This window comes from Nipponia nippon, unplaced genomic scaffold (genome assembly GCF_047370975.1).
Source record: "Nipponia nippon isolate SJK-2023a ecotype South Korea unplaced genomic scaffold, ASM4737097v1 scaffold_7, whole genome shotgun sequence".
In the NCBI taxonomy this organism is placed as follows: domain Eukaryota; kingdom Metazoa; phylum Chordata; class Aves; order Pelecaniformes; family Threskiornithidae; genus Nipponia; species Nipponia nippon.
Genome location: NW_028262391.1, coordinates 42,060,471 through 42,087,051, shown reverse-complemented (window position 1 = coordinate 42,087,051; position 26,581 = coordinate 42,060,471). Strand labels below are relative to the sequence as shown.

The 26,581-nt window shown below is 39.9% G+C and overlaps 3 protein-coding genes across 6 annotated transcripts in view; 1 reads left to right on the top strand and 2 right to left on the bottom strand.

Annotated features, from left to right (window-relative positions):
* The window catches only part of TDRD12 (tudor domain containing 12), a 36,014-nt gene extending 26,153 nt beyond the window's left edge, over nucleotides 1–9,861 (bottom strand). For all 4 annotated transcript variants that reach the window (XR_015700754.1, XR_015700753.1, XM_087740612.1 and 1 more), the window contains exons 1-8: nucleotides 9,784–9,861; nucleotides 8,197–8,245; nucleotides 6,834–6,995; nucleotides 6,377–6,513; nucleotides 4,820–4,939; nucleotides 3,330–3,385; nucleotides 1,780–1,865; nucleotides 500–698 (exon numbers count right to left, since the gene is read on the bottom strand). Coding sequence is in view for 2 of the 4 variants with exons in the window: in XM_087740612.1 (XP_087596738.1) it covers nucleotides 500–698; nucleotides 1,780–1,865; nucleotides 3,330–3,385; nucleotides 4,820–4,939; nucleotides 6,377–6,513; nucleotides 6,834–6,995; nucleotides 8,197–8,217 (781 nt within the window). In the remaining 2 variants the exon portion in view is untranslated. The remainder of the gene's footprint in view (nucleotides 1–499; nucleotides 699–1,779; nucleotides 1,866–3,329; nucleotides 3,386–4,819; nucleotides 4,940–6,376; nucleotides 6,514–6,833; nucleotides 6,996–8,196; nucleotides 8,246–9,783) is intronic.
* Nucleotides 9,862–14,778: 4,917 nt separating this feature from the next.
* NUDT19 (nudix hydrolase 19) lies at nucleotides 14,779–20,541 on the bottom strand. Its single transcript, XM_009465789.2, has 3 exons — nucleotides 19,840–20,541; nucleotides 17,324–17,531; nucleotides 14,779–16,222 (listed from the first exon to the last, which is right to left on the bottom strand). The coding sequence occupies exons 1-3, from the start codon at nucleotides 20,539–20,541 to the stop codon at nucleotides 15,996–15,998; spliced, it is 1,137 nt and encodes a 378-aa protein (XP_009464064.2). The 3' UTR covers nucleotides 14,779–15,995.
* A 114-nt stretch (nucleotides 20,542–20,655) lies between these two features.
* ANKRD27 (ankyrin repeat domain 27) overlaps nucleotides 20,656–26,581 on the top strand; it is a 60,768-nt gene continuing 54,842 nt past the window's right edge. Inside the window, exon 1 of the mRNA XM_087738623.1 lies at nucleotides 20,656–20,793. The gene's annotated coding sequence lies outside the window, so the exon portion shown is untranslated. The remainder of the gene's footprint in view (nucleotides 20,794–26,581) is intronic.

Here is a 26,581-nt window from a genome sequence, read left to right as displayed (position 1 = left end):
AACAGGCAAAAAAATAGTTATTTTTACATAAAGATAACTATGCAGATGAATTGAGTGAACAAGGATGGAGGATGGAAAGTTGCACACTTTTAAAAATAAAGACTTGAATCGCTATTAATGAGACAACTCATGTTAAACACTAGTTTTAAAAGTACCTCTGTTCAAATAAATCCCTCCAAACTCAAAAAACCCAGTAATGCATCACTGATCAACACCCCAAGTAATTTCAATATCTAATGCTACTAAGCGTATCAACAAATGGCTGTGTAACTGACCCTCAGCCGTCCTTTGTCTTATATAGAACAAAAAGCTTTACAGTATTCCTGCATCTGATGACTTGATTGTTTTTTGTTGTCTGACACATAAGCATCGTTTGATAGAAGGATACCATTTGATCCAGTTGTTGGATTCAGAGACAGCAGGCTGATGTTCAATATATCCAATTAAAGACACGAGATGCATTGCACATATGATTGTTTCCAACACACATGGTTCCCACCTGTTTCAACATTTGTTGATACCTTCTCCTGAAACAGCACTGGCCTGAAAGCAAGCGCAGGATTAACAGTTTTCACTGGAAGACACTCAACATTTAATGATGTTTGGTTCTCCTCGTAATCTGCAGAACTCCCTGTATTCTCTTTAGCTTCCTCGAAACGAGCAAAGTTCTTTGAGACAAGATCGTCATTAACGCATACCTAAAAAAACCAAGATCTTTATTGACCAGTATCAACGAGCAATAAGCTACACCACCGCATACTTGTTTAGAATTTATTGAAGCTTTAAACAACAGCAGTAAGACATAAGCAGTATCAGCTTATGAAGAATATTAACTGAATAATATTAACTCCAGGATTGGAAAGTCAGTCATATCTTCCTCTATGTTCTCTAAACAGATGTTAATTAACTGTCAGTTTCATGCTTCTGCCTAAAATTCTGTACTCAAGTCTATGAGCCCTCAAAATTTAAAAAAACCTGTTAGTAAGTCAAGCTGGTTTATTTCTTTTTAATTCAGTGCGCATCAAAACCTGGCAGAAAGAAGTAATATTCAACCTAAAACTTCTTAAACTCCATTGGCTCAGAGATCAGTAACACTATGGCCAATTGGGATTCTGAACTGAGAGAAGATATTCAAATTAACATGTACCTTCAAAGGTAATGTCTATGGCAAAGACCAAAGCTCCAGCGTTAAAAGCCTTGGTAAAGCACTCCAAGTAGAAGCAGTATTCAAATAAATTCACTTGTATCTACCATACAGCTGCTTCAGTCTGACAGTAGCTACAGCGGAGATTTAGCAGAAGTTACACATTTTGGCAAGTGGAACTACGTGGTTTTTTTTTCTTTTTTCCCCAAAGGTTTGAGAACTCAGTCTTATGCAAAATCAAGTGTGAACTTCTATTTATTTTTATAATACTATGCAACTGCCTTATTGAAACATCTTTAAGTACGATACCACAAAAAGGTGCAAAAGTGGACTAAATAATTCACGTAGTTGTCCATTTGAAGTACTTGCTTGACTTCACTTGCTTGTCAATACCTTCCAAAAAGAGGTTCACAGAGAAAAATGGAATTTCTAACTCTTGGAATTCCTCCAGAAGTTTACAAGCAACAGAAATATAAAACAAAACTTATTACAAGTTAATGATTTAGCTTCTACTGTATCTGACAGAAATTACAAAACTCACTTGCAAGTAATCTTTTCAGTCTTAAACTAATAGCAAAGTTATAACTTATGTAGCAAAGTGTACAAATAGGTTTGTAGATATAAAAGTATCTTACCTTTTCATCTTTTATTGTCACATAAAGAAAAACATCAAATATGTTATCTTCTACAGCACATAACTTGGCTTTCATTTGGGTAGTTCCTAGATGTAGTAATAAACATGAGAACAAGTAAAAAGATTAAACCTTTATCAAATTATCAGTATTTTTCACTTGTACTTTCCGAGATAGACAAAAACAGAAATCACAATTAGATGTGTAACCTTTTTCTTTAGAGAAGCTAGTACAAATGTAACAACTTTTAAATTAAACAAGAAAGTAACATGGCAATAAAAACTTAAAGTTACAAAAATGAAGTTGTCCTTAGTCTTTGAAGGAAGATTGAGAGTCGAAACAGATTAATGACCTCTCCACACAAACTACTCTTAGTTCTACACTAAAAGTCTTAGTTTATCTTTTAGGCTCTGACAATCTCTAGTACAAATGCATACTTTCCAAACTTTACATTTACTTTCATTTACTTTTCTTGAAAGAAGTTTATTTGCACATTTGTATAGCTTGGTTAGGCTCTTCATTCAAGCAAACCTAGCTGATTAAAAGTCCGTTTGTAAATTCCCAAGTACTTCTGCATACACTAATGATGTGCTAGCAATTAAAAAAGGATGTATTACTACTTATGGTACAGCCTGAATTTAATTTCATAGATATTCCCAATGTTATTATTGCTCCCTAGTAACTTTTACTTTGCACAGTGACACTTGGGGTGGGGTGGGGGGAGTAAATCGTGAGAAGTGCTATATCCCAGTTAGCGTGTAAAATTATCAGCCTGAAGATCCTTTATTGCCTTCATAAACTCAACCTCTCCTTCCCAAATACCTTTCATCTAGAATTTGTTATACTTGTGAGTAAGCAGGTAGGTAGTTTTTCAGGTAGAAGCATGTAAGCAAGAAGATTAGAAAGTCTCAGTAAAGTGCTGCTTTTTTTAGTAAGACCAAAAGCTGTCTCATACCAAAATAGAAGGCTTGATATGAAGAAGACTGGATGACCTACTGAAACACCAAACATACGAAAGGACAAGAACAGACTGGAGAAAAAGCAGTTCTAGCTTACTAATTAACTACTTAGAGCTCAATCTATTTGTTAACAACTATAATAGATATTCCTCTTCTCAGCTGGTGCTTACATTCTTGTCAAAAAGCAACTGAAAGGGTAAACTCCTAAGCCAGATCTTGCCATCTCTGTACAGAACTAAAAAATACACCTGTGATGCTAATTCAAAGATTTAAGCTAAATACACAGGAAGGCTCCACTGGTCAAAACAAATGTTACACGAGTGCTACCTTATTTAGCCTGTCCAAGAGCCAGATACCATCTAGTCAACTATCAAACTTTATGCAGCATGGAAACCCACAGTACTCAAGGTGCACCTCCACAAATATTTTTGCCTCACTCAGTCCACACAAAAAACCTTATTTAGCTCCTTTATTTTTAATACACAACATTCTTAAATATCAAATATATAAACTCAAGTACTACATTTCTCTAACAGTTGATTTTTCCCCAAAACAAAAGTGCCAATTATGACTCTGGCAGGATGTTTTATTTACCTTTGAGAAGGTTTTGAAAATACCGAGTAGCAGCACTATCCCATCTTTTGGCTGGTCTAGGAAAATAAACACAACCAGTTATCCCACATCATCAAAAATTGAAATGGTAGTTTTTGAAAAACTTTGGATGCATGTAAAGACATTATTTCAAGTCATGCCACATCTTAAGAAGTGCACCAAGTAGACACATTAGCAGAATCTTACTACTTGGAATGTAACTTCAGTCTTGATAATATTGTTTCAGCTTATCAATAAAATGAGCTGATCAAAAAGTACTGGATATTGCTTTGTCAAGGTATGATGGCCTACATCCAACATAAAATATGATGGTTAGAAAAGAAACAGTGTAACAAAAAATAAAGCAAGAATTCACTTGCGGAACATATCAATTAAATAGATATTGAGCAATTTTGAACAAGCACTTAACAAACATTGAAGTGCTGAAGATTGAAAGGTCTGTAGCAGAAAACCAAGTTCACTCTTTATCATCTTCTGCAACTTTAAGTATAAAAGAGAATCAAATGAAGAGCACCATAAACAAAATATGACAATCTACTACTTTATTTGATAATTTGCAATGATGGCCCACTCAAGATTTATGCTATTCCTATCCAAACTATGCTAATACTTATTCTGTCAGAATATTGGAAGTCAAATACTAATTTCTTCCTCCAAACAAGGGTATAAAAAAAAAAAAACCAAAACCCCAAAACCTGCTTGACCACATGTAGTTTTGACTATTCTTTAATGACACAAACCAAAGTAGCTTTCTTGCTGTGGAGCCACATTCCCCAGTGATCTAATCATGCCCCTCTCAAGTTGACATGATCTTTGACAAAAGCATCCTGGAACTCAAGGATACAAAAGCATTTTTCTTTATCGCCAGACCCCAGTGAAAACCTTATTCAAGTCCTTCAAAACTGCAGTGAGAAAAAAACTGACATGAACATAAGGAAAGCACAAAAGGAATCTAAAATATGTCAAGAAAAAAAAAAAAGACTGAATGGGGAAAAACAAAACTACCTATGAACAGCTATAGAACTTCAATTCAGCTAAGCATGTAACTACCACCAAAAAAAAAAAAAAAAAAAAAAAAAAGAGAGAGTATCAGGAGTAAGATGAGCATCTGTAAGAAACAGCACATAAGGATAGATTAATAAAGAAGGTCATGTGCTAGGAATCAATAAACACAGCTCTAGGATGATAGACAAAGGGCAAGAACTGCCAGAAACTTGTCTAAACTTCTGAAGGTTTTTAAATACATATCAAAAGATTCAAACAGGTGAATAATAAAACCCAAATCATTAAGGAAGAATCATTAAGGAAGCAGTTCTGATTAAGAACTGCTCCTCTGAAACAGAAACAGTTCTCCAAATGTGATTTCCTATGTTCTTCTCGAAACATAATCTCTTCTAAAAAAAAAAATTCTGCAATAAAACTTCACATTTGAGAAATGTATGAATAGAATACATTTACTAAAGTCTACTTACACTATTTTTGCAGTATCTTCACAGAAGTCAATACGCAACGTCACTGGCTTTGTCCGATACAGTCTACACTTTTTTGCTCTATATGGGATCTGCATAAATGCTTCCAGTGCAATTCGAATGCTTAAAAACAAAGCAGAAATAATCTCATTTTACAGAGCAGATTTTATTCTCCAGGAGTCACTGGTCTCATACACATCCTTCCGTTACCCTGTATCTGACAACACAGTTCTTCCAGAAGTTTGGCTCCCACTGTGAAACACCCTGGAACCAGTGTTTTATCTTTGTCTCCAAGAGAGATGCTACCAGGAGCAATGAGTGAACAGATTCATTCCAGATATGAATACACTTCCTATTTACTCGAAATCTTCCTGATCCTTCGCCACTACAGTTTGAAGACTTTTCATGATATTTAGCCCTCATACTACCACATATACCACCTGGCACTGCATATTCCATTTTGCAGTTATTACTTCTGTGTGAGAAACCAGGTACGATTAACACCAGCAAGAAGGAAATCTAATAAATACACTAATTCGCATTTGTACTCATTTTCCTAAAGTGAATTTATTCTTTATAAAGGTATCGCTAGAGTGTTAATCTTATCCTTTATACTTGGTTTGGTTGGAGACTTTTAATAACCAGCAAGACAATGTATATAGCAAGCTTTTGAGATCCATACACTTATCACTTCTGTTCAATTTTTTATTTTACAATGAAAAAGCAGTAAATCGCACATTTACTTCTAATTGAACACATTTTAAACTCAGGGCATTGTCAAGTTGTTTTCCAATACAGCAACATTCAATTTTAGAACATTTGACTTGAGATTTATTTTTAAATAAGTTCTCTTCATTTTGTGGAATACTACAAAGAAACATTTGGTAAAGCTTCCTGTACTCAAAGTTGCATATTTTATTAGTGAAACGAACTTTAGATCTAGCTAAGAGCTGGAACAGTTATTTTTTAGAACACATTTTTCAATATTTTAGAAACAGTATGTTTCATAGTGGTTTTATTAAGAACTCGGAACCTGTGAAAACTCACCTTTTTTGCACCATGCCAAGACAGACTGTCAGGTCTTAATAAAGTTAGCAAGCCAGTAAACTGCAGTGGGAAAAACCCACATACTTGTGTCTAGATGTCAAAAGCTGGTGCAGCAAGTGAAACCCTGCTTCCATATAAGCTTTGTGAATGATCTTCGCTGGTTATAATTTTTTACTATATAATCCCTTAATAAGGGAGCAAAGTATATATAAATAATGTTAGCTGGCAATCATACATTTCAGTCATAACAAACTGACATTATTTCTATTTCAAATCTTTAAAAAAAGAAAACCTACAATAGGAAGCATCTTTAAAAATTCATAAAACAAAGACTGGTTTGCATCCACACTTGCAAGTGCCTATCATACGGCTAGCAGTTCCTTGTGGACCCAACCCGCACCTCAATTAAACCAAAGCCTTGTCACTATCAATCTAAATAAATATTAATAGCATCCGTATCCATTAACTAACAAATACATTTCAGTGACAGTGTCGAAAAACCCGAACACTTACTCCTTTGATTTAACAAAAATGTATTTGGCATAATCCACAAGAAAACATTCAGTTTGATAATGATCTGTACAGTACATGATTGACTTAATAACCGCTCTGCACCAGCATTTGAGTTCTTCACTGAAAACCACACAAGTCTGAAAAAGAAAGAACAAGACAGCAGGTTCTGGTAAATGGAGCAAATTACACTCAAAGTCTTTTTAGAGACAAGAATATAGTATTTATTATACAGCCCTCAGTTTTCTTTTTAAAATGCAAGCATTGCAGCTTACATAGTTATGAAGTTTACAGATAAGAAGATGTAACCCACAGATGCCATTATCTACTTTTCTATACAGCAATATTGAAAAAAAAAAAAAAAAAAAAGATTAATGCATATCTGGGATACTTCACCCCCAAACCAATGCAAATAACAGATGATTTCTCTCTATCTGCACAATATAGCAATGATTCTTACCTGGCCTTCTTCTACCATTACTGGTTTTACTTCATCCACATTTTTAGAAGATTTGTCATAGAACTGATTCATTTCAGCATTCAGGATTTTATATTCCATTTCATCGACTACGTAAGGCCCACATCCTTTCACAGTAACCCAAAAGCAACCTGGATTTTCAATCTGGGGCAAGAAGTAGATAACAATAACAAATACTATTAGCTCCTGCTAAAATGATAGGATGTTTTTAAGAACATCTGAGCAGCAATGTAAAAATAAAACTTAAAATCTTTAGTGAGGCACCTTAAAAATTACGGTAACTGATACCTAGCATACAGAACATTAACAAGCAAAACATCTTTCAATTTCAGACCATTAGTTCATTAAATGACTTCTCAGCTTCCAAGTTTCTTCAGCACTGCAACTAATGGCATGTATAGTCTAAAAGGTAGTAGCATTATCTAAAAAGTTGGTTAAACCAAACAGTGGGTAAAGTGCAAAGACAAAGCTTTTTACTTCCATATTGTTCTCAAGAAGTATGTATAAGAAACCCAAAACACACAACAAACCCCACCAATGAACTTTTCTTCAGGCTCAGAAAGCCTGCAAGACAGTTAGTTTCTTTAAAACAGCTTTCTGCTCAGCCTCTGTAAACCTTTATATTGCAGTTTTTCAGCTGATCTGGGATCCCAGTTGTTGTGGGTTAATCCCAATAGGCAGCTAAACACCACACAGCTGCTCCCTCACTCCCCTGCAGTGGGATGACTCAGAGAATTGGAAGAGTAAAAGTGAGAAAACTCATGGGTTGATATAAAAACAGCTGACAGGTAAAGCAAAAGCTGTGCATGCAAGCAAAGCAAGGAATGCATTCACTGTTTCACACTGGCAGGCAGATGTTTAGCCACTTCCAGGAAAACAGGGCTTCATCACATGTAACACTGACTTGGGAAGACAAATTTGATAACCACAGATGTCCCCCTTTCCCCCTCCTTCCCCACAGCTTTTATTGCTGAGCATGACATCATATCGTATGGAATATCCCTTGGGTCAGCTGTCCTGGTTGTATTCTGGGAAAATTATTTTTCCATGATCTCTCATGGAATTCAGTAGAATCTAGTACTCTACTACACTCCATTTAAGATTATGTTGCACATCTTCCATTTTAGATTTTAGCTGCATCCCCAGTGACCTCTTTTGAGATGAAACCAACATAAACACCTAAAAGAAATTACAAAAGATATATAATCCATATATGACCCGACAAGTTTAAGAAAGTGCTACTGAACGGAAACACAGAGGCCTCATCTTATTTGTAAATCTAACTTCCAGAGCATTGCATTGAAATAAACAACAATCCTTCAGGCTTTAAAAAATGCCAGCATACCTCTAATACCAAGACTTCCATGTTTCTCAGCTAGTCTTCCTCAACACTACTGTAAAAGAACAACAAACATTTGATTAACCACTGTTAAAGCTGTCATTTTTTTTGAAGCATATCTAAAGAGCATACATCTAAAGCAAGCCTAAAGATTTTTGCTACTTCTCTCAGGAGTATTAGTCTAGGCAACTGATTTACATGTATCAAAGGGTTCAAACGAGCTGTCTTAATGAGGCACTATGTTAAAGCCTAATTAAGATTTGCCATCCACACTTATTTACATACAACCACATCAATTTTTAGCACACCAAAACACACCTGTTATCCTCAGCCTACTTGCAGTATATCACTGTTTATCTTACATTCAAAGACCAACAGAAACAGGCGGATTGAAGACAAAGGCTGCTACAATCTATCTACATGATCAAATGGACAGAAACACCAGAGAAAAGCTTACATCATTAAAAAAACCCAACAACCTAACACAAAAGAAGAGTTCCAACCTTAGCAAACAATTTTAACATAATGGAGATTTTTACCAGTATTTCACATTACATTCATCTGCAATGGTACATAGGATACTTAGGAATTACAATGGAATAATAAACTACCTATAGACTGAAGTAATTTGCATTTCATTTTGGCACAAACCAGCACATCATGATATCATCGCTACAGTGCCTAGCTTACCACTTATAAGAATTCACACTGGAAATAGGTGCCTAATAAAATGTTTTGGGAGATGGAAGTCAAAACATTGGTCTTCCGCTTCCAAAGCTAGCTGAACAAGTCAGCGCTAAATAAGCAAGCTACACTGTGGTCATAACTAGCAACATGCTTTGCTAAGAGATGGTACTAATTATTCCCAGTTTGAAACTAAATGAAATAACTATTTTAGAAGCTTTGCCTAATAGCATACAACACAAGCATACCATCCAGGTTACACATAAGTCTCTAACACTGCACTATAATATACTATAACATGACATACACAGTACTGCCTTAGACACTTAAAAAACATACACTTTTATTTCAGGAATAACATGTGAAAGGCATAAATAACCTCTCCTAATCTCAGTTTGAGAAGTACAAAATCAATAAATGACTTATCAAAGTATCAAGGAAAAGCACACCCACATAAAAGGCTAGCTCTCCCAACGTATTCCTAATAACAACCTACCTACTTTGTTATTAAGAACTAAATAAGAACACAAACGTTTGCTCAAATCCCATACCCAACGCTAAGGGTATTTACCTTGTAAAGATTCAAGAGATCACCAAACCCCTCACCCCAAACTGCTACCTTAAGAAAACATAACGGGAGAGGGTAAAAAGCTGCCTCTACAGCAACACAAGGCTGATGCAAACGCTCCTGGAAAAAACCACCGACTCGCTTCCCCAGCCTCTCTCCCTCTAGTCAGGCTTACTCCAGCTGAACAACCCACATCTAACAGGCACCGCGCGAGGAAAGAGCACAGCAAAAGGGGAAAGACTGTTAAGAAACTATGCTTTTTGCTTTACTCTCTACCCCCCGTACTCCTTCATATTCTGCCTTAGTTTCGCGCTCTTTCTCATCAAAACCAGCGCCCTAACCTCAGCCTCCGACACCACAGCGGCCCTGAGCGCCCTGCCGCTCCCCTTAGAAGCGCCCAGAAGCAGCCAGGCCTCCCGCCGCCACAATCACGCCCACGCCCACCGCGCATGCGCACGCAGCCGCAGCCGGGCCGTGCGCGCCCTCGGGGCTCCGCCTGGTGTCTGCCGCGCGCGGGCCGTGTGCTGCTGAGGGGATGCCGGGTGCGCGGCCGCGGCGAGGAGCGGGTCGTCGGAGCGGGGTTAGCGAACCGTAAGGGCGCGTTCTCGGCTCTTTAAGTGTGTTGTTGTGGTAAACGAGCCTTGAGTGAGAGTCTTGCCTTGCTGCTGTCCCTGCTCCGGGCTCGGGGGGCGAGGCTCGCCGTGCAGCTCCTCAGGCTGAGGAGGGAAGGGGCCAGACAGGAGCGTGGCGGGGCAGCTGGAAGGCAGCGGGCTGGGGTGGCTCCTGTGGCGGTGCCTTCAGAGGCGGGGTCACATGTTTTTCCCGGAGGCCGCAAAGTCAGAGGCCGAGCGTGCTCTTGAAAGGTGTGTAAAGTTAGGGAGACGGGGAGAAAGAGCACCTGGCACTTCCCTACTGGAGTTCAGCTATGCTACACATCCACAACAGAAAACAGCTATTGTAAATGTCCCATAGCATTTAGGGCTCAAAGAAAACGTTCACTGCCGCATTGCAAGCTCTGTGGTAAAGCAGCTACTTCTTTTTTCTTCTTTTTAATTCATTCTGTTGTACACTACCCTTTCCATTCAGGCTTTAAAAAAAAAAAAGAAAGTGTTTTGGGCCTGTTTTAGTTTGGCACAAGGCTGCATGGACAAGGTGCCAGCCCAAGAGAAGGGGATGAAACATCCAGCTGGGAAAGAAAGCCCACCTCTTTGGGCAGAAGCCTATACTTAAAAGTGGCTCGATATTTTGAAACTACAGCTTTAATCATCAATATTTTTAACTTAATATTAAAAGGTATTTACTGTATGTATATTCTAAGCCATTTATGCTTGCATTTAACGATTGTTATCACTTTCTATGTAAAATAGTATATTTTTGTTACTTTGTTATTTTTTTGTTACTTTTTTTGTCCTTTGTCCTTCAAGCTCCCCCTAGTGGACCATTTTGCTTTTGTTGGTGGAAAAAAAAAGTTACAGGAGACGATCAAAGATCGAGAGGCAGACTGTTCACTTAAGATACGGATTTAGTACTGAAGTAACTGTTTTTGACACACAGCAAAACTTAGATTAGAATTAAAGGGATAATGTACAGCAACACGCAGGTGTGTAAAAACTTCTGGAAGAATCTAACATGTATCTAGGTTGCTGAATAATTTCTTTCCTAAAAATATTTTCTCCTAATAGCTACTTTCTACCACAAAGGGAAACTGGTAGAACAACCATAAGGTACAGAACAATGAAAAATCATCAGGGAAGCTCTCCAGCAACTATGGAAGACTGTATTGCAAAATCAAAGCAGTTGCAGATTATGTAATTTCTTTGGTTTTCTTGTATTTTCTTTTATATATTGTTTTGTATATTTGAATTCATGATCTCGAGGGATATGGGCCAGATGAAGAGTAAAGTGAAGACCCAGAATTTTAGGAGAGTGAACTTTCAGTTGTTTAAGGAACTAGAGGATGGGAGCCCTTGGGAAACTGCTCTCAGCAATAAAGGACCAGAAGAGAGCTGGCAGCTCTTTAAAGATGTTTTTCTTAAAGTACAAAAGCTCTTGATTCCAGTGTGTAAGAAATCAGGCGAGGAAGGCAGGAGACCAGCACAGCTGAGTGTCATGGTTTAGCTGCAGTCAGCAACCAAGCACCACACAGCCGCTCGCTCACCCTCCCCCCTGGTAAGATGGGGGAGAGAATCTGAAGAAGAGAAGTAAGAAAACTCGTGGGTAGAGTTAAGAACAGTTTAACAATTGAAATACAATAATAATAATGATGATGATAATTGAAAATTGTCATGAAAAAGAAAACAACGAGAGAGAGAGAGAGAGAGAAACAAAAACCAGGAAAAACAAGTGATGCAACTGCTCACCACCTGCTGACTGATGCCCAGCCAGTCACTGAGCAGTGATCACGCCCCCTGGACAACTCCCCCCAGTTTATATATTGAGCATGATGTCATATGGTATGGAACAGCCCTTTGGCCAGTCTGAGTCAGCTGTCCTGGCTGTGCCCCCTCCCAGCTTCTTGTGCACCTGGCAGAGCATGGGAAGCTGAAGAAGTCCTTGACTCATGTAAACACTACTTAGCAACAACTAAAACATCCGTGTGTTACCAACATTATTCTCACACTAAATCCAAACCACAGCACTATACCAGCTACTGGGAAGAAAATTAACTCTATCCCAGCTGAAATCAGGACACTGAGTAAGGCCTTTCTGGTCAAACTGAAGTGCAAGAAAGAAAGGCATAGGCACTGGAAGCAGGAATATGTATCCATAGGGAAGAATATAGGGATACTGCCTGGGTGTATAGGAATGGGATCAGGAGAGCTAAGGCACAGCTGGAGCTGAATTTGGCAAGGGATGTGAAGAGTAATAATAAGGGCTCCTGCAAGTATGTTGGTCAGAAAAGGAGGACTTAAGAAAATGTATATACCCCCACCCCCCTGATAAATAAGATGGGACATCTAGTGACAACCCACATGCAGAAGGCTGAGGTACTCCACGATTTTTTTGCCTCAGTTTTCACTGGCAGTCCCTCTTCCCACATCTCTCAAGTCCCTGAATCTCAAGGTGGGGGAATAAAGTATTTTCCAACATAGGAGAAGACCAAGTTCAAGACCATTTGAAGAACCTGAACATAGACAAGTCCACGGGACCTGACAAGATGCATCCCAGGGCCCTGAGGGAACTGACACGTGCAGTTGCCAAGCCACTCTCCATTGTATTTGAAAAGTTGTGACAGTCAGGCAAAGTCTCCAGTGACTGGAGAATAGGGAATATCACACGCATTTTTAAAAAGGGTAAAAAGGAGAACGCTGGGAACCTCAGACCAGTCAGCATCACCTCTGTGCCTGGTAAGATCATGTAACAGATCTTGTGAAAGATATGTTGAAGCATATGGAAAACAGGGAGGTGATTTGAGACAGCCCACATGGTTTCAGCAAGGGCAAACAGTGCCTGACTAGTCTAGTGGCCTTCTACAATGGAGTGACTACATCAGTGGACAAGGGAAGAGTAACCTGGACTTCTGTAAGGCCTTTGACATGGTCCCCCCCCAAATTCTTGCTTCTAAATTGGATAGAGATGGATTTGATGGATGGGCTATTAGATGGATAAGGAATTAGCTGTATGGTCACATCCAAAGAGTTACAGTCAATGGCTCCATGTCTAAATGGAAACCAGTAACAAGTGGTGTCCCTCAAGGGTCCATGCTGAGACCAATACTGTTTAATATCTTCGTTGATGACATAGATAGCAATTTTGCAGATGATACTAAGCGGAGTGGTGCAGTTGGCACGCTAGATGTAAGGGATGCCATCTGGAGGACCTTGACAGGTATCAGAAGTGGGCCCATGTGAAACTTGTGAAGTTAAACAAGGCCAAGTGCAAGCTCCTGTACCTGGGTTGGGGTTATCACCAGTATCAGTACAGACTGGGTGATGAAGGGATTGAGAGCAGCCCTGCAGAGAAGGAATTGGGGGTACTGGTTGATGAAAAATTGGACATGAGCTGGCAATGTGTGCTCGCAGCCCAGAAAGCCTATTGTATCCTGGGCTGCATCAAAAGGAGCACAGCCAACAGATTGAGGGAGGCGATTCTCCCCTTCTGTTCTGCTCTTGTGAGACCCCACCTGGAGCACTGCATTCAGCTCTGGAGTCCCCTGTACAAGAAAGACATGGACCTGCTTGGGTGGATCCAGAGGTGGGCCATGAAAATCATCAGAGGGCTGGAGCACCTCTCCTGTGAAGAAAGCCTGAGTGAGTTGGGGTTATTCAGCCTGAAGAAGAGAAGGCTCTGGGGAAACCTTATTGTTGCCTTTCAATACTTAAAGGGGGGCTTATAAGATGGAGAGAGGCTTTTTACCAGGGCTTGTAGTGAGTGCACAAGGGGTAATGGTTTTAAACTGAAAGAGAGTATGTTTAGATTGGATACATGGAAGAAATTTTTTACAGTGAGGGTAGTGAGACATGGGAACAGGTTGCCCAGAGAAGTTGTGGATGTCCCGTCACTGGAAGTGTTCAAGGTCAGGTTGGACAGGGCTTTGAGCAACCTGATCTAGTGAAAGATGTTCTTGCCCACGTCGGGAGTCTTGGGTTAGATGATGTTTAAAAGGTCCCTTCCAAACCAAACCATTCTACGATTCTATTACCAATTATCACGGATAGGGTATTTTTTTTTAAGCCTCTGTCTGCAGGAACAGAAGAGAGTAGTTTACTGTTGTTGCTACACAACAACAATCAAATTGAAATAGTTTTGCAAGTGTTTCTCTGTCCCCCTTCCCTGGGCTGACAGAATAACTTTAATTTGCTGCATTACTGTCTACCAGCTCAAAATAAGGAATCTTGGTTCTACGCAGAAAGTGAGAGCCCAACCAATACCACATCTTTATCAATGCTGTATCTTGTTAATTTGTGTATGTTCTCACTGTAACTTATAAAACAACCTAGCAATTACTTGGATGAGTTATTTTGCCCATTATGAATAAATAACTGAATCATTTTGAAGCCAAGATATTTGTTAGTAAAGATGCCACAAATATGATTGTAAGCATGCCTTTCCCTCGTGTCTTCCTAGTACTACAGTGTCCAGTGTTAATCTCAAAAAGCTAAAAATCCCGTAAGACAGCCATACAGGGTACTTTCTTTGCTTCCTCTACTCTCCCTTTTAATTATCCTGTTGTCTTCATGTTCAGAAGAGTTAGCCAGAATATTCTGAAGGCGATATTATACTGCATAATATACAGTATACATAATGTACTGCTTCACATGATCCATGTTTAGCAGAGGTACACGAATTTCAACAAGGTCTGCAAAATCAAGAACAGTGTGAGCATGTTCAGAGAGAAGAGAAGGACACGCATTTTTTTTTCCAATCCAAATGAGTGCTACAAAGCAATTCAATTTAATGAAAATGTTGCAGAAGGTTTTAATTGAAATACAGAACAAAAGCTGAAACAAAGCCTTCTGAACAACTTTACTGGCTGATCTCAAGTCATCATTCATTCTTCTTCCAGGTAAAGAAGAACTTACATCACTGCTCCATTTTCTCCACTTATTGCACAAAAAAAGACAAAACCAAAAAAACAAAAATCCAGAACAAAAAAGCAAGCAGCAATCCTTCCTCTGAAGTTCTTAAATCTCAGATATATTTAGCAGAATAGTTGAGAAGCAAAATGTGGGATGTTGAAATATGGAAGTGGGTGTTTCCAAGGTAGTACGTTATTCCCTGAAGTTGTTGGTATCTCTTTGGAGCTAAATGATTTATTTTTCTATTTTTTTAAATTGCTAACAACTTGAAGATAAAAATTATCATGAATAAAAAATGGTGAGAACACACTCAATCTGATAGATGACTTAGTTTATCTAAATTATCTCTACCTTTGAAAATGGTAAAGTTTTGCATAGATTACCATTAGTAGAAAGGATTTAGGTATATCGAATATAAGCATTAACTTTATAGTAATTTTTTTAAAAAGTGAATTTCAGCTAATAAATCTATATATACACATATACACTGTTTTTCCCCAAAATTAAAGAGAATAGACTGGGAGATGTCAGCAGATATGGAATGGGAGATTTCATTCATTCCTAGGCACACATTACAGTTGTCTAATGGATAACTTTGGGAAGCATAGTAAAAGAATTCTTCAACTCGAAACATACTTGTTCTGAACATGGTATACGCTTAAATTTTCAGTGAGAAAAGGATCTGCGTGACCCACCAGACCAGCGTTGCAGCATATTCTGCAATTAGTATGTAAGTAGAATAAGGTGGTAATGGCTCAGTATATTTACCATTGAACTGTATTTAAGTTAATCAATAATTAAGTTGACCGTTACGTTAAGTTTTCAGTAGCCTCTAAACATCGTAACTGGCACAACTGTGCTGTTTCAAAGACTCAAAGAATTAGGTACACATAAATCTCAAACCACGCACACACAGAATGCTTTGGCAGCACAAAGGAATGTTTTCCTGACTATTTGGCAATGGTTAGAAAGGACCAAAACCACAGTGCATATGTATGTATGTAAAAATATTCTAGCTTTAAACCAAACAGATACTATAATCTGCTATTGTAATCTGGACAATCAGAGTTTATCATCAATGGATTCATATGTTTATATTTTGCTTGAATATTAACATAGACAGCAAAATCGTTGATGTTTTTTATTACTATCCTGTGAAATACACTACCCTCTTTCATGAGATCTTCAACCTTCTTATCTGTTGACATGATTATTTTCTTTTCTCCTGTATAATCTGGATCTTCTGGATATAACTCATCTCCTGGGGGCAGAAAAAAAGTTTTAGTTATACATTGCCTACCTTATTTTTCAGCCTTTTGATCAAGTGACGCTAGCAATTTTTTAATCTTTATCAGGACATGAAACTCAGTGGAATGTATTTCACAACAAAAAAGTAAATTGCCTCTAAACATCTTCAGATTTAAAGATACAGCCATAAATTTCTGAAGTGTCTGTCAGTGACGCGGCAGCGCACATTTGAGGTGTTGATCTGAATGGTCCAGTGTTCCCGGTAATACCAATATGCTATAATCACAGCCTATATGAATTTATATAATAGATGGTGGACAAGACAACTACTTTTCCAAGAGTATAAAGATAGGCTACAGTAGGACTAAGAATAGAAACTATTTGGTTCTGTTTTGTTGAAGAAAACAGTGTTTTGCCATATAAATGCATGTTACTCTTGTGCAAGAATGCTAATATACTCCAAATACAGAATTTCTAGAGGTCAATAGTGACAAAAAAAACCCAGGAGAAAGCATAATGAAAAGCAAACTAAAGAAGCAGAAAATAAGAAATAGTAGATGCAGCTTTTCTTAAGGAGAAGGCAAAAATGTACATGATTGAAATGAGAGACTTAAGTAGAAAGGACAGGAGGAAAACGAACGAGTGTATCTTTTTAGATCACTGCCCTATCACTGCAATGGTGAAGACTGATACCGCAGCTATGCTTGATCCACTTGCCCTTACAAAGACAAACGAGTAACTGAAGTAAATGAGAATTCCCACTGAAAAGGACTAAATAGGAAGAGTTCTAATACGCCCTTCAGATTAAAAAAAAAGTTGAAATGCTAGAATTTCTTCATAAACAAACATATTAATGGCAACCATATGAGACAATGAGATGATGAGTAAGTACAGAAATAACTGTGCTGTCTGTCTGATTCAGTAGCTTATCTCTGACAATAGCCATTATCAACTGTATCAAAGAAGGAAACCAATCAGTAGAAAAAGCAAGCAGTAACTTGACTTAAAAGAATATTTTCTTTACAGTTATAGATGGATTTATGTCATGTGGCTTCAGTATGTATTAATTCCCAAGTTTTTTAATATTTAAAAGAACCTTCATCTCTTTTCTTACCTGGCAATAGCTGAATGTAGCCATCTGAAGCAGTTAACACCACAGACATCCAACGTTCACATCCCTCTAGAGCTCGATCAGAGCTGAACTTGTGTAACTCATGAAGTGAAGAGAAGTTGCACAGCCTACACAATTCATAGAACTGAGGTGGAGCAAACCATATTTCTTGAGATTTAAAGCGTTCAATGGCTTCTGGAGGTGATGACCACTGTAAGATGAAAACAAGCCTTGAAGTAATAGTTTCAGCAGCAGATAGAAAGTATCAGTAACTTTAAAAGCCATCAGCAAGGAAGTCTTTACAGAAAAAGAGCTTGAAACAGTCCAAATTTGCTGAAAACAATAAAACCCATGTATAAACTATACCAAAATAACAACAAAAAGAAATTTTAAAAAATTGAAAAAACATAATAAAAGCAATCTATAAAAATTACTCTTTTTCCTATAAAAATAAATAAGTGTTTATTTTACACATAAGCATGCCAAGTTTGGAAACTAAAATTGAGACTTGTTTTAGGGGCCTGACAAAGTCTACTAAAACCAACAGAAAACCTTAAACTCAATGTGAACTCAGTTAGCAGAAGCTGCTACTGATGCTTCACGAATGAAAAGGACCTTTAAACATCTGCTTCCTATGCACATTGTTTTCAGAGCATGAACACCCAGCTATTCGTGCTTCAGCCTTGCGTTGTTCTGCATGTTTAAACTATTAGTAATCTTCATTTCATCTCACATGGTGAATTTGATAATATAAATGTGTACATAAGCATTTGCAGTAGATTTATGCTGTTATTAAAAAAAATATAACAAACTCTTTTGAAGATAAGATCTCAGGTACTTTTAAATTTCTGTAGCAAGAGCTGTTCAAAAAACAAATATAGAAACATCAGTAATACCAAAATCGTTAGGTTAAATTTCACAGAACTGCCTGGTTTCTCATCTACTTCTAACTTGCTTTCAAACTTTTCAGAATTCTAGAAAAACTTAAAGATCCTCCACGTACCTGACGCTGAGCTGTCTTAAGAAGTTTCTCCATGAAGTTATTTACTCTTCTAACCCCCCAATTAAAAAAGCTACAAAAATCAATATAGCTCCAAAAATCATAGAATCATTAAGGTTGGAAAAGACCCTTAAGATCATCAAGCCCAACCGTTAACCTAGTACGGCCAAGTCCGCCATTAAACCATGTCCCTAAGCACCACATCCACCCATCTTTTAAATACCTCCAGGGATGGAGACTCAACCACTTCCCTGGGCAGCCTGGTCCAATGCCAAAAATGTTCCAAAAAATTGTTCCAAAAAACTGTTCCAAAAATTTTTTTAATAATACGCTAATTCGACAAGTTTGTATGTTACTTAAAATATTTCAAGTGACTACAAAAGACAAAAATTACTAGCAGCTCTTGTAGCCCTGGAGCACTTCGTACATACCACATGGATCTCCCCAAGCATGCTGAACGTTAGGGTATGACGGCAATACTCCACTGATACTGCACGAGTGAATGTATAGAGTGATTACTTGTCATCCGCCTTTGAAAGGTACAGTAATGCAAGGTGAAAATGATCTGATGTGACACGCATCCTATGCCGTTGTCCTGGTTTCGGCTGGGATAGAGTTAGTTTTCTTCCTTGCAGCTGGTATAGTGCTGTGGCTGGGGTTTAGTGTGAGGCTGATGGGGATAACACACGGATGTTTTAGTTGTTGCTAATTAGTGCTTACACCAGTTAAGGACTTTTCAGCTTCCCATGCTCTGCCGGGTGCACCAGAAGCCAGGAGGGGGCAGAGCGGGGACAGCTGACCCAGCCCGGCCCAAGGGCTGTTCCATACCGTATGGCATCGTGCTCCTATAGACGCCGGGGGGAGCGATCGCTGCTCAGGGTCGGGCTGGGCATTGGTCGGTGGGTGGTGAGCAACTGCACTGTGCATCACTTGTTTTGTGTATTCTTTTATTTCTTATTATTTTCTCTTCCTTTGCTGTCCTATTAAACTGTCTTTATCTCAACCCACAGGTTTTAATTTTTTTTTTTTTTCCGATTCTCTCCCCCATCCCCCCGGGGAGGGAGGGGAGGGTGAGCGAGCAGCTGTGCAGTGCTTGGTTGCTGGCTGGGGTTAAACCACGACAGCCATAAAACTTCGTGTAAAATGACCTTCACGAAACACCCTCTTCTGCCAGCAGTTACAGCTGCGCGTCCGATTAAGGTGGGCAGCGGCAGTTACTGATTGGAAGGAGGATGCACAAGGGAGAGGATAACCATGAAAGCTGCCTTCCCTTGTCTGGCGCCGTAAGGCAGCGTTACCAGGAGGGCCAGAGAGCTAGACCTTTGGACGACTGCTTGGTCGCCTTTTCCGCCGGACTGTAGCGCACACAGGCCAGAGGCCGGGCGGCTTCCCCGAGGCGGGCGGCGGAGGGCCGTACGGGGCAGCAGCAGGGCCGCTCCCGCTCGTTGCCGGGGGAGCGCGGGGAAGCCCAGGCGCCTCCTCCTGCGCCAGCCCGCGGCCGGGCCGGCGCCGCGCTTACCAGGAAGGCTGTCACCTCTTGGTCGTCCTGCGAGGCGTGGGGCGGCCGCTTCTCCAGGCAGCACAGGTAGAACGCCGTGTCGTAGCGCCGGCCGCCGCGACCAGCCCGGCCCACAGGGGTCAGCCAGTTGCTCCACTCCTGCAGCGCCCAAATATTGGGGACGCAGCCCAGGTGCCGGCACAGGTGCAAGAAGCAGGCCGGGTCCTCCTGCACCCGGCGCCGCCACTCGCCCAGCTCCGCGGCGGGGGGCAGGCGCTCCGCTGGCAGCGGGGGGGCCGGGCCGCTGCCCGCCGCCGGCCCGCGCCCCGGGACCAGCAGCAGGATCCCCGCCTCCTCGAAAGTTTCCCTGATAGCGCAGATGCGGAAGGCGACTTCCCCCGGCAGCGGCGAGCCCAGCCGCTCCCGGTCGGTGGCGAAGAGCGGGGCCCGGCTGCTGCCGAGAGGCGGCGGCTTGACGAGGCCCAGCCCGCAGCGAGGCGAGGCGGGCAGCAGCCCCAGCCAGTCAGCGGAGAAGTCCGCCGCCTCCACCAGGCCCCCTGGGAAGACGTGGGCGCGGGGCATGAAGCCGCTGCGGGAGCTCCGCTGCAGCAGCAGCAGCTCATAGTCAAAGGGGCCGAGCGGGGAGCGCGGCGGCCGCGCCGGCGTGCCCGCCGCCAGCAGCAGCGTGGCCGCTTCCCTCCAGTGCCGCAGCCGCGAGTTCATCTTGAGGGGAGGAGGAGGCCGCGGCCGCCGTCGGGCTGCGGGGCCGCCCGGGCGCCACCGCCGCCTGGGCGCCCGGAGGAGCCACTGCAGCCGTCGGCAGCGGGCGGGAAAGGCCGGCGGGCCTCGGCCGCGGCGGCGGTCGGCGCGCACCCACCCCCGCCGAGGGAAGGCTCGGCCCGCCCAGGGACGTGGTGGGATGGAGGCCTGCCAGAAGCAGTCGGTAATGCCTCAGTCCCGACCAGCCTTAAGCCGGTAAGTAGTGCCCTCAAAGGGCAGAAGCTTAAGGAAATAACAGAGGGTTTACGGGCACGGGGCGAATGGCTGAGAGAAACGAGGCGATGGCTCTCAATTTACTGGAAAAACTTTGGCTTGGAGTAGTTTGCACTTCCTGAGGTTTCATAGCACTGAGTGTATTTACAGCGTGACAAGATGTAGATGTTGAATAGCTACCTTGGACCCCAGAGTCTTCCCGAGTCCTGCTGAAGGGCCTGTAGATACAGCCCCGGGAATCAGCACAGGGTCAGGAGCCCAGGACTCGGATTTGTCATCGTAATGCTGCTGCTGGCCCGCCAGCTGGCCTCAGAGAAATCTCCTTATCTCAATTCCACATCAAGGCATGTTGATAACAAAAAATTACTTTAGGTCTTTAATTAAACATGTCATGCTCCAAGTTGTTTGAATTACTTCTAGTAGACTTCAAAGGGGAGGAGTATGTAGAATTTTAATTAGTTTTTATTACAGAGCTCTTCTGTTCTGAGGCTTTTAAGTACCTTGTTACCTGAAAAAAATATATATTCAGGCAAGACGGCAAAACCTTGAAAAAGTCCTTTGAACGGACATTTTGCTTTAGGAAACATTTTATTATGTTAATGTAACGTTCGATTTTGATTCCTTAATTTAATCATAGATTGTTTTTTTGAATTTGTAAGGAGTTTAAGCAGAAGAAAGCTGATGACACAGGTTGAGAAATTTTTTTAAGAATGATAGTTGCATGCAAGATGGAGAATCCTCCTCCTATTGATAATCCTTCTCTTGCTAGATTCTGTTTGGCAAATACCCACATACCTGCACATGCTTCTGACAACTTCTCTGTTTTATTTTCTATTTGAGCATGTACTTAATGCCTGTGAGATGTGGCTCACCATAACTGAAATAATGTTTAGAGGCAATTAAACCAGTGGGATGCTGGAATATGTCAACTGACAAAGCCAAAAATTCAGTCAAGGCCTACACAGACACAGCTGGGCCATAACTTCATCCTGATGCTGGGCTGCAGTCGGCAGAGAATAGGTCAGCCAGCCAGCTGATTATACTAAAACTGGGGCAGAACACCAGCTGTGGCATAGCCAGACCATACACAAGTCTGCCCTCCCTCTCCTTTCCTTCCTCATGACCAAATATACAAGCAAAACCGGGACATCTTGTAACTCTAGCCTCCTTTTTCATACTAATTTAATCATTATTGCTCATCAGTGATTACCATCTCAGGCAATGGAAGCATAAGGTCCACTAATGTGCCTGTTTCCTAGTAGCAGGCAGTTCGAACCTAAAATCATGATGTTCACCTTGTATTTGTTTGCCTTTTGCACTCTTAGTATAATTACCTATTTTATTGTGTTAAGTATGCATCTTGTAAGGAACGTGCTTTCCCTGAAAGTTGCTTTACTGGTGAAATATTAATAAACTATGGAGGTTTTTCAAGATTTAACGTCCAATGAACTTGATGGCTGATCAAAAAGATTTAGGGTCCATTATGTCAGGTAATTTCCGCATAAAGGCATTTTAAGTAGAAAGTACTCATGTACCAATAACAAACAGCATCATTTTCAAATCAGTTGTAATACCAGTTGTAATATACAAAACTGTCTTACTATGGCAAAAACACCGTGTCTGATATCCATGGAATGTTATTTCAGAACACCTTTAGGAAAATCTGATAATAGGGAATAGTGCAGATTATATTGTTATCTTAAGTTTTTAAATGGGATGTTTTTATATTTTTTTTACCTAGCGCACTCTAAAGTCTCACAAGCGCTAGTATGTAAAGCAGGAATATCCTGGGAAACAATTCCTCTGGTTTCACTGGTATCCACTGGTATTAAATTTAGCAGATCTAATTTCATAGGCTTTCTTGCATGGGGGGTGGAAATGGAATGGCTGGCATATACACAGCTGTTTGCACCCTCAAACACAAGCAGATTACCAGGGCTGTCGGTAGAGAAACAGTTGTGTGGTTGTAGCACTGTTCATGACTGTTCTTAGCATCTGAACAGTCCTTTGGGACCAAAGACGGACAAGCGCAAGTGCAAGTTAAGGCAAACATTATTCTCTACTCCAGTTGCTGTACTTTTCCACACAGTCCTGGGGTATGTAAGGCACCTCTTCCCCCTAAGAAGGATGACATTCCTTACCCAAGGGTCAGCATATTCACCCTATTCGTGGCAATTTTTTTTAACTTCCTTTCAGTAGAGTAGTTCAATATCATGAGTAGTTCAATAGAGTAGTTCATGACAAAGCTGAAGTCATCTCATGCAAAATTCCAAGAGCAGATGAGTCTTTAATTGACCCAGTTATCAGGACTGGAGGTAGCAGGAGGTTCTAAGGATGAACACTCAGAAACTCTGGGAGCAAAGATCAAGGGTGCAAAGGGATGTTTTACCCCCTTCCAGTTTTCTACTAAGAAACGCAAAAGCTAAGCACTGTGAGCGTGCCTGTATCTGCTCTCTTAAAGCTATAGCTAACTTGCTGGAGATCGCGCAAGTGAATATAGAAAATGTCTTACAGCCAAACTAGATGTAAGGTTATCCATAAAGCATGTTTCATTTCTTCATCTCTGACTTAGATGACTTCTTTTTTCAATATATTCTGTTAAAATGCAGAGCTCATCTCACTTGTACTTAAAATTTGTATAGCGTTACGAGTGATTTCAGAAAGAATGGAAAATCTGAGAAAATCTATTACTCGGGAATGCCAATCCTAAACCAAGCATACTAGTTTATGCCATTACTGTAGTAAAAGCGTTCCAGCACAAGGGCATTTTACATTCAGCTGGGCTCTGGCATTGTGCTTCAAGGGCCAGTATGTAGGCTGGGAATACAGGAGATTTTAGTTTGGAGAAAAGCCTTCCCATAGCAAGAATTAGCTAGAGATATGCGTGACACTCAGTAAGATGTAAGAGAGAAGGCTGGATGGAGAGTCAGAGGTCCCCTCCAGATTAAATGACTTAAAGAAAAGTATTTTTGCTAAAAAATTAAGAACTTGACTGCCTTTCATGCCTCTTGTATGCCAGAACATACAATTGTTAACCTAATAGACCCCAAAAACTTTTGTATTTCAGGTTGTTTTCAAAAACAGATTGTGCTGTATTGAAAAATAAAGCCTTCTGAAGTGATGCAAAAGTTACATCAAGTGAAACACTGTAAGCTTGTTGCACTGACAATAATTCTTTGTGGGATCGTATTTCAGCAATGTGGAGCTTACTTCAACATTTTTCTTTCCACTTCAGTTACTGCTTATGAGAAAAAGAAAACATTAGTTTGTTAAAGAAAAAAGATTCAAGTCACTAGATATATAGAAATGATTGTAAAATTAGCTTTCTGGGTTTTTTTGTGTGTGATTAGAATACTTATCAATAGAACGACTTCATTACTTTTTGTCACATCATTGCATAAATTATTTTGCACATACAGATCAGTGCAGATGACATCACTGTAATAATTAATTTCAGATTAAAAACAAGGTCCACCATTATTTCACAATTTAATTTGGCTTACATGCCATCCTGTGAGTTGGTGATGATTATACTAAGTCAGTTCTGGCTTTAATTAAATTAACATGTAACATGCATCTGGTAAAAGCTTTGTCCCCGTGCAGATGTAGTATCTACTATATCAAACAAATTGTTAAAACCTCAAGTATCAAAAAATTAAGAGATTTCACTGAGCATGTCTACTGCTTCTTCAACTGGCTTATTTCAAAATGACATTCTAAAGCTTTTAGATTGCTTAGCTCATACGATATCAATGAATAGGCAGACAACGAATCATATAAAAAGTAAATAGATTATTCGCTGTATAGTTTTCCAAGTATTGTGTCCAAAATGTGAATAAATGTCAAATCTAGGAAATGCGGGTTTATGATTATAGCACCATTATGAAGATTGACTAAAAATAAAAAATATAGCTACCTTCACTCAAAACAATATTCCAACAAATCAAAGCAGATCAGAAAACTAGGTTACAGATAGTATTAACAACTGGAAATGTTCTACTTCCAACAGACGCATAATGGATTACATGTCTTATGCAAACTGAAATTATGGTTCTAATTCTGCAGCTTTTAATTACATGAATAGTCTTCACACATGTAATTTCTCACTAAACCGAGTAGTGATGGCTTATATGAGTAATGATTCAGACCTCTCCCTTTAGGACCCAGAACTCAAGTGTATATTTATATATAAAGTTACACATGCAATTAGCATATTGGATTAAGTTGCTAAGGGAGTATCATGTTTGGTGTGTCAGGTACTCCTCAGTCATTTTATATGGTATAAATAGTTAAATATTTTATTCTGTCTTCTTTTCTCATTTCTACCTTTCTCACTTGTTTTTCCCCTAAGGTTTATGCTATTTATATATAGGTTCTTCAAGACCATACAAAGGGATTGCATTTGAATTTCTGATTTTTTTTTTTTTCTCCTCAAGACAATTATACATGGCTGTATGACCTGATGTTTGCTATCCTTACAAAAACCCCATGATTTTTGAAGTCATGTTTTAGGCTATGTAATTCCTTAATGCTGTGACACATCAGTGAGTTCGACTGTATATGTTCTTTGAACATTTGCGTGCAAGAGACAGACTTGACTGATCATAGACTTCAGTGATTATTTTAATGCATAGTGGAAAACTGACCAAAATAACAGACCACACATGCTATGATTGTGACTTCCATTTCTGTGCACTTGAATTAGAGCTACCTTTTGGGCGGATTTGTTAGTTTGTTTAATTTGGTGGAGATGTCATTAGTAAGTATATGATAAATAATGTCACACAATACAGTGTAAATAAAAGAAAACCTACAGTTCAATCAAACAAAACAAAGCAAAAAAACCCACCTGATGCTGCAGAGGCTTTGGAATGCAATTTCTGACACTTGGGAAAACCACAGTAGATATTCTGACAAAATGACTGGAACTGAGCAATAAACATAATGGCTTTTGCTAACTAGCCTCTGTGGGTGACAGATTTTCAGAGATGCTGTAATTTCATTTGTGTTTGCCTACATGGCTTCTAGTCACATTGCTTCCAGCATGAAATGCTTGTGCCTGGCTGTATAAGAAGATGCAGGAGAGCCTTCATGCTGGTTAAATGCCATGTGACTTCTCACCTTTCCACAGGTTTAATCAGTGGTAGCCGATTAAGCTACATTTCCAACTGCATCACAGTACTGCAGCAGCAAGCTGTGGGGATGGATGGCGGAATCCAGCCTTCTGGGACCACCTTCTTCCAATAGAGAGACCCTTGTAGTGTGAAACAGGGAGAAAAGGGTTGTCTTCTGTAAAACTGGTATCAACATGTAGCAAATCAAAATATTTTTACTCTTTTTCTGTATTGAGTTAATCAGAGAATGGGTAGTCAGTTCCACTTGGGGATATTTTATGTCCTTTGTCCTACTGGATATAAGATACTACCTTCTTATAGAGAAGTTGTAGTTCAACGTTGTGATGCTATTATATCATAGTTAACAAAAAACATACTTTGCTAACAAAAGGTGAAGACATATTTACATACATCCGTCTCCTTCCTTTTCTTGTCCTTCCTTCGACACATGCAGGTAATTTTATATGAAAGACATTATTTTCTAATCCCACTTCTATTGTATGCTTTCCATAGCAAATGCTGCTCACGTGTAGACTACTGTTTTGTCCAGATCTCTTCCTGCATTAAAAGACTTACATAATCGTATTGAGAGAAAGCACTTAGAGATCTATAATCCACTGGTCTTACTGAATGACTTTTTACATAATGAAAATCTG

Coding starts and splice junctions, on each gene's coding strand:
- NUDT19 (XM_009465789.2), bottom strand. CDS start 20,541: ATGAACTCGCGGCTGCGGCACTGGAGGGAAGCGGCCACGCTGCTGCTG. Junction 17,532..19,839: donor AAGAGGTGACAGCCTTCCTG/GTAAGCGCGGCG, acceptor TTCATCTTACAG/TGGTCATCACCTCCAGAAGC. Junction 16,223..17,323: donor CTACATTCAGCTATTGCCAG/GTAAGAAAAGAG, acceptor TTCTGCCCCCAG/GAGATGAGTTATATCCAGAA.